This window comes from Pocillopora damicornis, chromosome 7, assembly GCF_964200805.1.
Source record: "Pocillopora damicornis chromosome 7, jaPocDami1.2, whole genome shotgun sequence".
NCBI lineage: Eukaryota > Metazoa > Cnidaria > Anthozoa > Scleractinia > Pocilloporidae > Pocillopora > Pocillopora damicornis.
The window spans coordinates 1820881-1837810 of record NC_142676.1 but is presented as its reverse complement, the minus strand read 5'-3'; the positions used below and the strand labels follow the sequence as shown (position 1 = coordinate 1837810).

Sequence of the window (16930 nt, the reverse complement as noted above, 5' to 3'; positions counted from 1 at the left end):
TTCATGCCATCCAATTCTGTCTGTAATCATACTCGTATTTAACAAATCGCACTCTAGCTTGGCATTCGTCCGATTTTGTTAATTGCTTGTATGATTACAGACCGAATTGTATTTTACTCGGTCCTATTACCATTATAAATCAGGATGAGTACATTTTTCAAAGACAACCAAAATTTGAAGTCTGAAAAATTTACAAGAGCTTATTTACACCAAACTACACAAGAAATAATGTTGTTACTCTGTAATAATTAACACCAAAAGCATCACAGAAAGTCAGGACAGACAAAATGTTGAGTATGCGCTTTATTTGAAATTTGTACTTGTGTTACAACTTTAGACTTGTATTGTATGATAAATAAACTCATTTTCAGTAAATCAAAAGCATGTCACTAGTGTGCAATATTACAATCATTGACCCTCTCCTACCTTTATAATGGCCCTACACACGCAGCACAGAGATCAGACCACAAATAGGGCATCACCAGCAACTCTAACAACACTACAACAAAAAAGATCCAACAGAAACACATGCAAGGAAATTAATTTAAGCAAACTCTCAATTAAAGCTGTGTGGAATAATTTACACATTCATGTAACAAAATCAAAGTGTCTCTTTCTAAATTTTGATAAACTTCAACATGAAGCAAGTTTAATTTAACAGACCACAACCCTACAAAATAATGTGATGACATGACAGTATTGTAAAAAAAGTTGTTTCCATATTGTTGGTGTATGCAAGAGGAGCATGATCAGAAGTGAATTATTGCATCAGAGGGTCTATAATTTCCAAGGGATGACAATTTCTGATCAGTGCATGTCCATCCAAAATCTTTTGGAGGAGGTTGTTTTCAATCATGTTTTCAATCAGGTGGCAAGCAGCTAGGTAAATTCATGAAGCAAAATAAACTTTTTACACTACAAAAGAACTTAAATCACTCAAGACTAACTTGAGTATCATCATGGCTGTCATCTGTTTGTTCTGGTGACCAAATAAGGCAGCCTCAACCCTCTGACCCCTAAGAGTGATTAGCATCTAATTTCTCCCTACAATATCTCCCTTGAATCACACAGCAAGGTCATGAGAATAATGGATATGATCACCAACTTAAGATGCTCTTGATTGTTAAACAAATTCTCCTTGTCAGCACCTTAGGGATGTATAGAGAACAGTACAGAGAATATGCATACTGATGTTTGGGTATAAAGTGTTTATAAATAATTGATCATTCTTGTAAACCAGTAAATCAGAGAGTAAATTTCAAATGTTTAATTATTTAAAAATTTAAATAATAATTACACACACAGCATCTTTACTTTGACCGTAATAAAAAAATATGTATCTGCATTTGGTAATAATTACTTGAAGGAACACCTTTAAAATGTTCTGGACAAAGGCAGTTTTCAAGGTAATTTCAATTTTTGACACTGCTGATTAAAATATTTTCTAAATTATGATATCAAAGTAACTTGTGTAAAAAAAAAAATATCAGCAAAAATGTACATTTTCCCTGAGACATCATGCTATCAGAATCATTAGTAAATTCAATCCATCAAGGTAATATTCAAGTTTAAATACTGAGCAAAACCTCTAAATAGCAGCATAACTATGCCCTACAATTTTTATAAACTCAGGGTAAATGCATAAGCCATTCACAAAGTGAAATTAAAGACTTGAGTTTGGCCCTTTGACTCCTATTTCACTCCTTGCTGAGTTGATATTTCTGACAACTTTTAAAATCTCCTGGCAGAGGAGATCATCACTATTCACCATGTTTTCAATCATGCTAAAGTGATCTACTCCTAGTAGTTCAAGCAGAGAACACTGAACATCATGACTTTTTAAGATTTCAACAAATTCTTTAGCCTGTCGACGAAACTCTGGGGAACCATGCTCTTCAATCACAACCAAAATAGGGCACATAAGTGTTGGCAACATCTTTATCAGAATTTGTTGAGGACTGATTTGTGCAGCAGATTCTTCTGTCAGTTTTAATGCATCATTAACATAAGTATTTACAATAGGTACCAAATCAAAAACTCCTGATAACAAGAACATACCATGAATGGCTTGTGGAATTGAAGGATCTTTGCTCCAGTCTGACACCATCATCATAGCACACAAATGTGCCCCAGCTGAATGGCCACACAAGAACAGTTTGGACTTTGGAAACCTGGTATAGATATATTTCACTGCTGACTTTATTTCACTCACCATCTGATTCAAGCTTTCTTCTGGTGCAAGGTTATAACCCACCACTGCTGCAACACAACCAGCTTTAGTCCATGATTTACTAACAAAGCTGTAAATCTTCCTGCTCCCTACTTGCCAGTACCCACCATGAACAGTGCTACTGGTGCAGAACTACCACCAATTTTTTTTACAGATACAGCTATCTCATCAGTCTCCTGAGAAGGATAAAATATATCCATCTACGCTTCCTTTTCACCATAACAGACACTCAGTTCACAGTGAGAATTTTTGCAAGTAATTTCGATGTAGCTGGTACAGATGTTTACATGTTAATCTACTACTTCTCCTGGGTCCATTCACTTATTCCACCTGCTTGGAGAATAATACTGTGTGAGCCAATTATTCTTTTCCTCCTCCATGTTTGAAATATCCAATGAGAAGCACACTAGCCTGCAGGTCAAAAGGTTTTTTGTAGAGTTTTCAAGGAAAATCTTACAACTCTTCACTAGTTCTAAATACATTCAGAAAATTACCAAAGACATCCCAAAGAGTTCTGACACAATCTTATCTCCAGAGAAAGCATGATCATTGACTTCTCTCTTCTTTAACTGGTGCAGGATTTTTTTATCAATGCATTTTAAGAAAGGTGTCAGTGGATGCAAGGCTGTAATTGTGGAACGTTTTTGTTCCAAACAAGAGCTGGTGAGTATGAGCTGTGAGCTGGCTAGTGATCATATTATTTAACATAAGGGTGTGAGAATCACGCTCACGGAGCAATAGTTGTAAGATTACATATATATATATATATATATATATATATATATATATATATATATATATATATATATATATATATACACAAAGGTACGAAGTCATAGGACCACATAGGTAATAATAAAATGCTGGCAATTGGATGTTTCCCAATATCCTTGCTAATTTTAAGATCACGACAAGCACAAGATCAATCCTGTTTGTAGTAAATAAACAGTAGAATAGAAGGTTTAGCAAGTTAAGTTGAACTTTTCAGCGTTTCATCTCACTCACATAAAAAACAGTTGTGATTTATTCACTGTCTGTCTGACCCTACGTACTGCCTCCTTATTTCCACGCAAGCTATGATCTGCTAAGGGGCCAGAGTGTTTGACCGTACTGAACAATTTCAGTACCTCGTTAGTACCCTACATTACTTAAATTAAACCGAATATCACTCTGAAAGGCACTTTAATATCTAGGGAATGAGTTAAGTACCTAAAACTTACCACAAAAATGTCCAAAAATCTTCAAATGCGTCGGCTTACTTGGAAGAGGACCACAGGACGTGGAGAACTAAAGCGAGTCAAGGAGAAGTGGGGGAGGGGAGGGGAGGGGAGGGGAGGGGAGGATAAGGAAAATCGATGTTTCCGTTTTCTGCGGCCAGTGTGGTAAGCTTCTCTCAAAATGAGGCAAACGCTAGCTTTGAAGACTTCGGAACACAGAAAAAATTTTGTGATTAATTCTCATTCCACTCGATAAATGTTCTAATTATCACGCGACGATGAACAATAAGCGGTGGTCAAACAAAAAAACCAAAAAAATAAAAAATAAAAAAAAACACCATAGTCACGTGACGTATTTTCCTCGTCAAGCTTCTTCACTTTCACTTTCGAAGGCGAAGAACGCGGTAAGTGCTGTCTGTTCACTTTGTTCGATATTGTAGTAATTTTAAAACTCGTGCGTTAGTTTTAATTCATTTAAAATGACTTAAGCGTGATCTGTTAATACAGTGAGCTATTTCCTTGATAAATATCCAACCGAATATCCACGTTGTGGTCGCCTAAATTATTACGGTGGAAGGAAAACAATTGCATCAAGCGAATTAAATGAAAAAATTTCAGAGGATCTGATATATCTTGGTGATATCTACGTAATTGCTTCTAAACTGCCTGAAAATCTCGCACTAAAATAATCACCCACCTGATTTTTATTTCTCTGTATACGTCTGATGTCTTCATGAGGGCTTCTATCGTGCAAACTTCAAGCCGGCAGTATCTTGCTCGCGTTGGCAGGTGAAATTGTGGTTGAGAAGCAGATTTGTGGTCTGTACGTTGCTCCAGTTATACCTTGAAGTGCTCTATACATAAAAATCCATAGAAAAAGATAAAAGAAGGTAGATTTCCGCCTTGTCATCCAGTCTAGCTTTCAATACGCGAGTTCGTTTCCCGACCATCGCGTGGCTGATAGAGGCTGGATTTAGACTCAAGTTAAAGTTGTGCCTCGACTTTCATGTTTATATATTTGTTCAAGACCTTGATTACGCTTAAGAATTCACTGTCTTCATGATGAGTGTTTTGTGTCGTAACTTGTGAATGAAACAACCTGCATTTTTTCGAAGGAAAAGTTGTGCCTCCGTATTCGGATCAATTCATCGCTTTTATTTGGATTACAATCACAAGACCAAGAAATTGAAGACAGTTTTTGTAGGTAAGTTTATTGTGGTCAAACTTAAGTTTATCATGTTAACAGCTTCTTTTGATTTTAAACCAAATACCAGAATTTATGAGCTGGTTTTGATCCCCAGTAGATAAAAGGGGGATTCTGGCACATTTTGAAAACAGCCTTGATTTCAAGTCAACCTTGAAATCGACCTTGATTTCAAAAGACATCTCTGGCACATTTTGAAAACAACCTGTATTTCAAGACAACTTGTATTTTTCACAAGTGAATCATTTTTACAATGTCTCACTCGTGAGTTCTGAAGAGGATGTGAATATTATTCTATTGAACGATTCGCTTGAACTGTCTCAAAAACGACTTCATGAATTTCTCTTATACGTTTCACTTTGGCGTAGAAATCACATAAAAGTATGTGTGAAACGACATGATCATTTCTCATAAGTGTAAAAAACATATCACGTTTGCTAAAACGCAAAACGTGTTACTCTATTGACGCCACAGAAGTATTTAATAACCGTTTGCGGGCTATGAAATCTTTAGCCTATACAATTTGCATATGTCGTGAGATATGCAAATAAGCTCCGTTCGATGCATTCATGAAAAATCTCAAATAAATCTCATTACGTTATGTTTTCGAGTGATCCGAGTTTTTTTTTCGGTAATCGTCTCTGATCTGGTTCTTTATAGCCTCAACGTCAACTTCAATTGCTTTCTTCCAAGCTGGTCGGTAAAATTTCTGCACAGCCCCATACTATTGTAAAACAAATCTGTTTTCCCAATGGCAACGTATTATTTTTGTCAATGTTTTCTCTGCCCAAGAACTGAATGCATAATGTAGGATGGGGCTGTGCGGAAATTTTATTGGCTGGTTTTTTAACAGATAATATTGTCCGATCTCGCGCAAAATCAAGTCGAATTCAACATCAGATATTGATCCATCTTTCACTGCTTTCGAAAACAACCTGCCAAATGGAAGGTGCTTTGCCTCAGCGATTGAAATTTTTTCCTCATGCTTCGTGATTTTCGAATTAAGCTTTTTTCTCTTGACTGTAAATGCTAATGATATGAAACCAAAACAGTAAGACCTGCGAAAGGCGGTCCTGCAATTATCCCAGCTTCAGTCAAAGCAGCTGCCAGACCGCTTGATGACACATGCAATTCACTTTTCAGTACTTATTTTTAGCATTCTTGTACTTAGAAATATCACGTCATTCTCAAGTTATTTTTCACAATCTTCAATTTTTTTTCTTTTATCTTCCTGAATTGTAGTCTTATCCTCCGGTATTGTTGGTTAAAGTTTTGAAGCGCTTGTTAGAGTATTTTGATCAGACATTTTTAAATCATTAAATCATCTCTAATTCAAGTCTCATTGGCATACCATGTATTGGAAAGGATTATATCACTATTCTCATCAGTGATATCATTCCTTGATGTTATGTTTCCTAACACAAGATCAGGTAAGGAATAATTTACCTTTTAAAACTGGCTTTCGACAATGTTAAAGTAAGCAAGAACGTTTGAGGTTTTCATCCTTGTCCAAAAGATCACAGTGGACAAGGTAAGCGTCGAATGAAGTAAATCAGCTGATGAGATTTTTCTCTTGCAAACGGTGATCAGTCCCGAGAAGTGAAGAAAGGTCTCTATCGAGTTTAACTTTCTGTTTGTAGGGATAAAGAATTACCATTGCTGCTTTTGAATGATTCATTGTGACCTTAAATCTCTTGCTTCACTTAATATTTTCACCTATATTTTTGCCTGATGAAACTGTTCCAACAATTGCCTTGTTTTGTCTATTGGAGATAGATATTTCTGTTGATCTCTTCAAATTATACCATGAATTATTCAATAATGACAGGGGATTAAGTTTAGATGATAAAACAAAGGATTATTTTGACAGAAATACCGGAGGTCAAGTAAATTCGTTACATGAGGTCACACAGCTCGGGTAATATTCACGGTGAAAATTTGCATATTTGAGTGGTCGGAGGAAAAAAATCATTTCTTGAGAACTAAAATATATTTTCATAAAAAGCTACACCACAATTATTAGAACATAATGGGCTACAAAATGAGAAAGAAGGAGTGAAAGAAAGGCCTACTCTTGGGCCCTAAGTTGCTGTAACTTTAGGCGACTTTGGGCGATTTAAGGTGACTTAAGGCGACTTTAGCAAAATTGGCACAAAAAATATTGTGACTTTAGGTGATTTAAGGCGATTTAAGGCAACTAAAGGCGACTTAAGGCAACTTAAAGCAACTTAAAGCGATTTTATTTGACTGAAGTGATAAAACCAAAGTTAGCAAAAGTCTTTCCATAAACTTTAAAAATGTCTACAGAATCCCTTGCAATAAGTCAACAGTCATTTCGGTTACTTTGGTATGCTCATAAGTCATCATAGTCTAAAATATCCATATTTCAAATCAATTTAGCTAAAAATACTTAGACAGAATTACCACAATAGTTATTGTTAAATTATACAGTCAAAGCTAGTGAATAAATAGCCAGGAAACCAATTTAGCTAAAAATGTTTAGACAGAATTACCACAATAGTTATTGTAAAATTATAAAGTCAAAGCTAGTTGATAAATAGTCAGGAAAACATCAAGGGTTATATGCCCAACATCAAGCAAACTGATCATGAATATACACATAGTGACATAAATTATTAACTAAAGAAAAGAGACACGACTTTCATGAAACTATCCATAAACTTTCCACATAATCAACTAAAAATAACATGATTATTTACGTGTATTAACTATTTCATAAAGCTCCACAAATTATAGAAATTGATATCTTGGTAAACTTGTCTCCCATATTTTTGGCACTTGCACTGTCAATTTTAGCAAGAAAGTTTTGGCAAGTCGCAAGACCTCGTGACCCAACCAATTTGTTGTTCTCCTCCCTCAGTTAGACAAAACACCTCAATACCATACTGAGAACCAAATGCTACGGTCCGTCGTAAAATTACTTCCTTTCCAGTCTCTCCAACTACTTTTCTGACTGCAGAAAACTTCGACGTTCCAGCTATAGGGAATCTAATCTTTTTCGAAGATCTTTCTCTACTCTTAATCAGATCAGCAGGACCTTCCAAGCATTCACTTGTTTCTACCCCGCAGTGTTTCGCCTAAATAAATTAGTTAAGTTGTTTTTTTGGTCTGGTGGTAGAATAACAGGTTTAATGGCATTCATTGTTACCTTGCAACTGTCCAGAAACTAACGAGTCACAAGGAAATTCTACAAACTGGTAACAAATTCTCTAGTGTCCGCCATTTTGATTCTCCCAGTAGTCTTTGCGCCGCTAACTAGTTTCCATGCTTTGAAGTGCCGAGCGGGGTACTTGGAGGGTTTCTCTTCCTTCAACTCGTACCTCTCTTGCCAAGTACACCCATACTATCTGCTATTACCGAAAAATTTCCTTTACTTTACCTCGAATTGTGTCACTGGTAGGATTTTCTTCCGCAATACAAGCAGGTAACCAATCAATAGACACAAGGCGGACTTTTTCTGTGGCTGTATAGAATGGAAAGAATGCAGGCCGGAATGATAATCTACTCCACGAGGAAAAAGCACGTGCGTGCGTGGTGTTTTTATTGAAGCGGTTGCTCACAGTTCCTTCAAATCTCTGAACTTTGTCAGGCTTTTTGGTAATGAAATAAAATTCCAGGCCATCGAGGATTCGCTCAATGCGAATGGAACTAACGCGTTATAGTCAGCGCTGCAATTTAACAAATGATTTAAGCGATATATTGCCCCAGGTCAATTGTAGCTCAAACAGTTAATAAATTGATAAACAGCATTGAAATGCGAGAACCACCTAACTTTTTCCATTAGCCGCAATCTGCTGCATCGCGTGGGTAAATGACATCCGTTCTGTTATCACAACTTTAACGATCAACAACGACATGTAATAGCTTGTAAGTTTATTTCTATGTTTTCATTATTTTTAAAATTATCTCATTTGCAGCCAACTTATGTTAAACTTGTGGGAAGAAGTGTCGAGAAAAACAGAGTGAGATACAGAAACATAAATAATTGACTATAATTGTTACCATCATTTTATTATGACTTGGAATTCATTAAGTGAATTTGACATTTACCTGGTATCTTAACTTACATGCAGCAAACAAAGCTCATCTTTTCAGTTACTGTCTTATCATTAAGCTTGATGAGGAGGATTAGAGAAAAATTAAGACATGAATAGCAGATGTTACAGAACTAGCACATTTGACCACTGCGGAGTGTGGATGCAGACATAATTATAGAGCAGTTGGCAAACTTGGTAACACAATTAATTTGAAGGTATTTAATTACAACATAGTAGGTCTTGAAGATTTTGACAACTGCTGTGCCACTATACCATCTGACTGACATAAATATTTATTAATGTGTTATTTAACAATGCCCAAGTATGAAGACATGATCAGTCAGTCAAATGTACATGTTGGGATGCAGTGTTATGCTTTTTCAAAGGTTTAATACTTCTTGTTTATGTCTATATTCCTATACTATAATATAGGTTAAGTCACAAATTTACAATGTATTGCCGTAAACATTAATTATTCAGAGTTAGGTAACCAGTAACTGTTAGGTTCAAATTTAGAATTAATTCTTCCAAGTTGTGAAGGGCATTTAAAGATGACTGAAGTTTCATGAACATTAATCTCCTCAATATTGAGTGCTGATTCAGAATGACATTCTTTTGGTTACTAAGAATGTCCTGTTTTTTGTGGAGGCTGATACATTGTAGCTTCATTCAGTCAGTTCAAAGGAAACAAAGGTTTTCTAGATCAGACGATTTCAGATCACCCAGTTAAACTTTCAAAGTGAATTATTTTGAAGCTTTTTGATGATTTTTTTTGGGACAGATAAATTAGTTATTTCTCTGTACACTTTTCAGCAGGCTCGCCTGCATGTTGTTCTTGTGTGCACTTAAGTGGACAAAACTAAGTTGAGTGATCAAATATGACTGGTGGCCATGTTTGCAGGCTTGCCTGTATGTTGTTCTTGTGTGCACTTTAGTGCATTGTCTGCATGTTGAAATTACCCATGCCAGCACAGGGGCTAGACAGGTGTATGACTATTTTCACAAGGGGTTTCCATGTATGTGGAAGCCATTGCTATCCTCACAATGATTCATATGCAGGGTTACCTCCCCCCAACCAGTACCCATATTTACATCCTGAATAGGTGAGACACTTTGAAGCGTTCAGTATCTTGCCCAAGAACAAGATGCATTGCTCCAATGCTGAAGACCAAAACTGGACTGCTTAATGTCGAATCCAGTGCACAACCATTCAGCCACCATGCCTTCTCTTCTGATCCTTATGACTGGAGTGGGGTGGATAGGGTCAATTTGGAAGGCTGGAACCCTTGTAACATTGTGCAACCGATAGCAACCTAAGGGAACTTAAGGCGACTTAAGGTGACTTTAGGCAACTTTAGACGACTTAAGGCGACTTTAGGCGACTTAAGGTCTCGGAGTAGGCAAAAAAGTAAATTTTGGGTGACTTGCCGCTGATTGTCTGATGCATGCTGACACTAGCTCTTAAGATTGTTCCTCCTGAAACTGAATTACCACCTGAAGAAATTTGTTGATTTGAAATAAAAACTAATGAAAAAAACTAATTAAAAATGAGTTTCTCAATAGACCCAAGGCCCGAAGGGGCGGGCCTCGAAACAGCCCAAGCAATCCTGATGAATCAGGTGTCATACTCTTCTCATTTACAAAGACACTGTTTTGACAGATGAACAAATCAAGGCACACTACGACTTCTTTGCGAGACGATACAACATTGATATTTGAAAATCTTCACACAAACAATTAACATCCCTCTGGCACGACAAGAGAATCGTGCAAGAGGATAATATTCACACCCTCGTCAGAACTCACGAGTGAGAAATTGTGAATATTATTCACTTGTGAAAATTCAAGTTGCTTTGAAATCAAGGTTGATTTGAAAATGTTCAAAAACTTTTTTTTAAAATCAAGGTTGATTTCAAGGTTGGCTTGAAATCGAGGTTAAATTTTTATGTGTTGCCTTGAAATAAAATTGGTTTTCAAATGCGCCAGAATCCGCTTTTTCTAGCTACTGTAAGCCATTTTCTTGATGAATCTCCAATATCCACGTTGTGGTCGCTTAAATAATTACGGTGGAAGGAAAACAGTGGCATCAAGCGAATCAAAAGAAAAATTTCAGAGAATCTGATATATCTTGGTAATATCTACGTAAATGCTTCTAAACTGCACTGAAATAATCTCCCGCCTGAACTTTATTTCTCTGAATAAATTCGATGTCTCCAACTGAGCTGCTATCGAGCAAACTTCAAGCCGGAAGTATCTTGCTCGCGTTTGCAGATAAAATGTTGCTCGAGAAGCATAGACATGCGGTCTGTACGTTGCTCCAGTTGTTCCTTGAAGTGCTCTTTGGATAAAAATCCACAGGAAAAAATAAAAGAAGGTCGATTTCCGCCTTGTCATCCAGTCTAGCTTTCAATCCGCGGGTTCGTATCCCGACCAGCGGGGGGCTGATAGACGCTAAACGTAGATTTACGTCGGAGTTGGGCCTCGAGTTTCATGTTTATGTGATTAAGACCTTGATTACGCTGAAGAATTTCTCTCTTTTCGAATTCATGATAGGTGTTTTGTGTTGTAACTTGTTAATGAAACAACCTGCATTTTTTTCGAAGGGAAAGTCGTGCCTCAGCATTGCCTTTATCTGGATTTCAATCACGAGGTCAAGAAATTTGAGACAGTTCTTGTGAGTAACTTTGTTGTTGTGAAACTGTTAGTTTATGATGTCAACAGCTTCTTTTGATTTTAAACCAAATACTAGAATTCATCGGCTGATTTTGATCCCTAATTTCTCGCAAATTACAAAAACTTTCTAAAACATGAATAATTATGATATATAAGACTGAGTCAGTCAAGCGAAACCAAATACATTAGGCGAATAACTAATTAGGACAGAAGGAAATTTTGGTGAGCTACCTGCCTTTAGAATCAACCGCATTTCTTTAGTAAGAAACTATTAAATCGAGTGGCTGCAAACGGATCTAACACAGTTGAATTAAATCCTCAGATTAAAGCTGTGTCATTCATTTCACTCGAATAATCGGGAGAAGTTCGTAATGGACAACTCAGGATGATGGCTATACATTTAACAGTTGGCACTTTCCTGTGAAAAGTAATGAGTATTGAATCAAGCGGCTGCAAACGGATCTAACAAAGTTAAATTAAATCCTTACTCTGTCTCATTCATTTCATTCGAACAATCGGCAAAAGGTCGAAAATGGACAACGTAGAAGAACTTCCAGCAATCATCCCGGTGCTTATTGGATTAGAGGTTGCCAACTTCCTCCTGAACACTGGTCGTGGCTTACAAGCCATGATGTTAGGCGAAAAATGTTTGATCTTTCTAAAATCTAACGAGCTGAAAAAGAACACCTGTTTCCGATTTACCATAATAATCAATAATTTAATGTTCAAGGCGGCTTGCATGTCTTCCAGTCACACATCTGCAGAAAGATATGCCAAGAAACTTCTTGATATGTACCATACCTCTGGTGACATAATCAACGAAGGAAAAGTAACTTTCACACTGGGAATGATATATCAGAACCAAAATGAGTTTGAAAAGGCAAAACGATATTATCAGAACGCAATTGATGTGACAGAATGTACGGCTGACAAACAAATGGAGGCAGAATGTTACTGTTCGATGGGACAAGTATCTTATTCGCGTAGTGAATATCACGAAGCTAAGAATTATTTCCAGAAAGCGCTGGCAATCACGGTGCCCAATGGTTACAGAATTACGGAAGCTGCCATTTACGGAAACCTAGGTGTAGTCGTTCAGTCACTTGGGGAATACGACGAAGCTGAGAAATATTACAAGAGAGCACTTAAAATCAGCGAGGAAATTGGCTACAGAAAGGGAGAAGCAGATGCTTACGGAAACTTAGGATTATTGTATCATTTTTTGAGTCAGTGCCAAAAGGCTAAAGAATTCACCGAGAGAGCACTTGCAATCAGAAAGAAAATTGGCGACAAAAAGGGAGAAGCAACTGACTACGGAAACTTAGGAATATTGTTTCAGTCACTTTGTAAATACCAAAAGGCTAAAGAATACACCGAGGAAGCACTCAAAATCAGAAAGGAAACTGGAGACAGAAAGGGAGAAGCAGCTGACTACGGAAACTTAGGAACATTGTTTCAGTCACTGGGTGAATACCAAAAGGCTAAAGAATACACCGAGAAAGCACTCAAAATCAGAAAGGAAATTGGCGACAAAAAGGGAGAAGCATCTGACTACGGAAACTTAGGAACATTGTTTCAGTCACTGGGTGAATACCAAAAGGCTAAAGAATACACCGAGAAAGCACTCAAAATCAGAATAGAAATTGGCGACAAAAAGGGAGAAGCAACTGATTACGGAAACTTAGGAACATTGTTTCAGTCACTAGGTGAATACGGAGAGGCTAAAGAATACATCGACAAAGCACTCAAAATCAGAAAGGAAATTGGAGACAGAAAGGGAGAAGCAGCTGACTACGGAAACTTAGGAACATGGTTTCAGTCACTGGGTGCATACGAAGAGGCTAAAAAATACACCAAGAGAGCTCTCGCAATCAGAAAGGAAATTGGCGACAAAAAGGGAGAAGCAACTGACTACGGAAACTTAGGAATATTGTTTCAGTCACTTTGTGAATACCAAAAGGCTAAAGAATACACCGAGGAAGCACTCAAAATCAGAAAGGAAATTGGAGACAGAAAGGGAGAAGCAGCTGACTACGGAAACTTAGGAACATTGTTTCAGTCACTGGGTGAATACCAAAAGGCTAAAGAATACACCGAGAAAGCACTCAAAATCAGAAAGGAAATTGGCGACAAAGATGGAGAAGCAGCTGACTACGGAAACTTAGGAACATTGTTTCAGTCACTGGGTGAATACCAAAAGGCTAAAGAATACACCGAGAAAGCACTCAAAATCAGAATAGAAATTGGCGACAAAAAGGGAGAAGCAACTGGTTACGGAAACTTAGGAACATTGTTTCAGTCACTAGGTGAATACGGAGAGGCTAAAGAATACATCGACAAAGCACTCAAAATCAGAAAGGAAATTGGAGACAGAAAGGGAGAAGCAGCTGACTACGGAAACTTAGGAACATGGTTTCAGTCACTGGGTGCATACGAAGAGGCTAAAGAATACACCAAGAGAGCTCTCGCAATCAGAAAGGAAATTCGTGACAGAGAGGGAGAAGCATCTGCCTACGGAAACTTAGGAACAGTGTTTCATTCACTGGGTGAACCTGACAAAGCTAAAAAGCATTTTAGCGATGCTCTCTCAATTTACAAATATATTGGACATAGTATGGGTGAGTTTAAAACTCTTTGCGGTCTTACGGTTTTGGAGTTGGCTCAGTCGAATTTCCAAGAAGCGGCTTCGTATCTTTCGCAAAGTATTGAAAAATTCGAAAAATTGCGACACTCCGTAAAAGATAACGATTACTTCAAAATATCTTTGTTGGAGGAGCATGGTGCCTTTCCCTATAAGATACTCAGTAAATTGCTTTCTATTTCCGGGAATCATGAATATTCCCTTTACGTCGAAGAACTCAGACGAGCAAGAGCTCTAGCAGACTTGATGACAGCTCAATATTCTGCTAAACAGCCCCAGTTTTCAGGTGATCCACAATCATTGTTTAGTATCCGTGATGTTATTAAAAGAGAAGCAAATTGTACTTTTGTTTACCTTTCGGTTGATGATGAAGATGTACGGATTTGGGTTCTCAAAACAAGCGGAGGGATTATTTTCCGACGCATAAAGGGAAAGGATTCTGACAGTTTTGAAAATGCCGGCTCACTCCACTTAGCTATCCAGAAAAAATGTCTGCGTCTGTTCCACAAAATAATTATCGCTCCCGTGGCCAATTTTTTGAAAGGGCCTGAAATTATCATTGTCCCTGACAGCTGCATGTATCATGTGCCATTTGAAGCCTTACTTGACGAGGGAGGAAGATATTTGTCTGAAGAATTCAGGATCCGCATCGTTCCTTCCTTGACGGTCCTTAAGTTCATTCAGGATAGTCCTTCAAACTATCACAGTAGCACTGGGGCACTGATAGTGGGTGCACCTGAGGTGAGCAAAGTAATTTGCAGGGGAAAACAAAAAACCCTTGCTCCATTACTAGGTGCAAGAAAAGAAGCTGAGATGATTGGAGAAATGTTGGGCGTCATCCCATTGTTAGGGAAAGATGCAACAAAAGAGGCGGTTCTTGAACAGATGAGGTCAGTTGCGTTGATACATTTTTCTGCTCATGGAGATTCCGAGAGAGGAGAAATAGCACTTTCCCCCGTAAGTACCACTAACAGTACTCCACAAGAAGAGGAATACCTTTTGACGATGGCTGATGTATCAAAAGTTCAACTTCGAGCTAAACTGGTAGTTCTAAGCTGTTGTCACAGTGGGTGCGGAGAAATTAAAGTCGAAGGAGTAATTGGAATCGCTCGAGCGTTCTTAGGATCCGGTGCTCGGTCGGTGTTAGTGGCGCGGGGGGCCTTGGGCGACGAATCAACGGAGCAGTTCATGAAATGTTTCTACGAACACTTGTTCCGTGGTGAGAGTGCCAGTGAATCTCTTCACGAGGTCAGAAAGTGGATGAGAGGTAACCCCAAGTATTCTCAAGTGAAGAAATGGGCTACGTTCATGCTGATTGGAGATAATGTGACATTGAGGTAGGTGTTAAGGAAAAGGGGAAAGGTTTGTATTTAAAAAAACCGCTATAAAAATGACACTCGGGATGGGAATCTACTGAGGCCTAAATCTACTTTTCATGACATGTCAGAAGGAACCAGGATTTAAGTTTAAAATCAACAACTTTGTAGCAAGTCAGGGACACTCTCGGGTTTTGGTTGAGCCTGTTAATTGATATTATCTTAGAGTGTAAAGGGAGACATTGTAGCGTATTTTCTCAAATTCGAACGATTTAGAAAAGTAACTTAAAAGACTCACACGCCCCCCCCCCCTCATTTATTTCATGTTATGGAGTAAGAAAGTATATAAGCTGGTTATAGTAAAGGAAGGATTCGTGTTGTATCTCATGTAGTTCCCTGATGTATTTTTGCTATTGTTGGAAAGACGAACGAGACAAATGGAAGAGTATCTTAAATGACGGCAGGCGATAAGTTACTGACAGACGTAGAGGGTCTTAATTTCAAAGCTAGCTGATGCGAGTAAATTCAATTCTCTCAAATTCCGCGTCAAAGCTCCTTGCTAAAGGCCTCACAGTATCTCAAGTTCACAGGGACTAAACCTGTCATAACAACAGAAATTCTTGGAAGAAATTATATGAGTTTGAATATATGAATATATGAATTAACCCAACAATTACTTTACCGACCAATCAATTCAAGATTTTATGACTCCTTTCTCATATTGTACATCTCATCTTACAGGAAAGAAGACCTAATCTGCAAGGTTCAAAACTGATCAGCAAATCCTGTACCCTGAGTGAAGCTGACTTCTTTGAAGACCATCATCTTTGCCTCTACCGTATGAAACAGAACGTTTCGTTGCATAAAACCGATTTTTTTCTTTTTTTTTTAGCAAAGCAGTTAATAGTATTAAGGATTTCTCTTTAGCAGTCAGGCATGTTTGTCGCTTAGATGTTAGGACTAATTTTCGTGAGGCCCACTATTGTCTACTCAGCCTGAGCAATAAGTTTTTACAACTGGGACGAGTCAGTAACTTTTGAATAATCTAAGAAAAGGTTATCATTGTGATTTATGAACCAGAATAGTTCTTCAGCCTTCTCACAAAGAAAAATAACCGATATCTAGAAATTTAGGATGAAATATTTTTTCCAGAGGTTTTCCAGTATACGTTTTTTCATTCTGTAAGCGAGATGCCTTGAAATATTAGACTTTTTAAGGCTGGAACGAACTTTGGAATCGATTCGTCCAAAAAACGCATGGTTCATTAGTTTAGCTAGTCATTGTAGAATTTTAGAATACTTTAGAAGTTAACCCCATCTAAATATGAATCATGGGGCCAGCGATACAACTGGACAATTCAATTATCAAATACTAATTTTGTTCAACAGGTCACTCGACCATTCTGTTTTTATTGTAATGAGTCAGATTGGAGTTTCCGGTACCTTGAATAAAAGCTAGTTAATTTTTTACCTCATTGTAGGACTAGTTACAATAAGGAAGCTGAGCCCAGCTACATATCGAACAAGGGGCCAGAAATTCAATCATAATATTCTGTTATCAAATACAGATTTTGTTGAATGGGTCACTGGAC

The 16930-nt window shown here is 37.6% G+C and overlaps 1 protein-coding gene and 1 pseudogene across 2 annotated transcripts; one reads left to right on the top strand and one right to left on the bottom strand.

Annotated features, from left to right (window-relative positions):
* Positions 1–1252: 1252 nt before the first annotated feature.
* Positions 1253–3516, bottom strand: LOC149041973 (kynurenine formamidase pseudogene; annotated as a pseudogene). The gene is made up of 2 exons (XR_016188693.1): positions 3451–3516; positions 1253–2406 (listed from the first exon to the last, which is right to left on the bottom strand). The product of XR_016188693.1 is annotated as a kynurenine formamidase pseudogene (transcript).
* A 300-nt stretch (positions 3517–3816) lies between these two features.
* On the top strand, positions 3817–16924 carry LOC113671930 (uncharacterized). Its single transcript, XM_089213261.1, has 4 exons — positions 3817–4651; positions 11313–11383; positions 11705–15360; positions 16081–16924. Exons 3-4 carry the CDS (start codon positions 11915–11917, stop codon positions 16112–16114), a joined length of 3480 nt encoding a protein of 1159 aa, XP_089069387.1. The 5' UTR covers positions 3817–4651; positions 11313–11383; positions 11705–11914; the 3' UTR covers positions 16115–16924.
* The last annotated feature ends 6 nt before the right edge of the window (positions 16925–16930 follow it).

What these genes read in the sequence shown, in the direction of transcription:
- LOC113671930 (XM_089213261.1), top strand. Translation starts at nt 11,915, where the DNA reads ATGGACAACGTAGAAGAACTTCCAGCAATCATCCCGGTGCTTATTGGA. An exon ending in GGAGATAATGTGACATTGAG is followed by an intron (nt 15,361 to 16,080) that starts GTAGGTGTTAAG and finishes CTCATCTTACAG; the next exon opens with GAAAGAAGACCTAATCTGCA.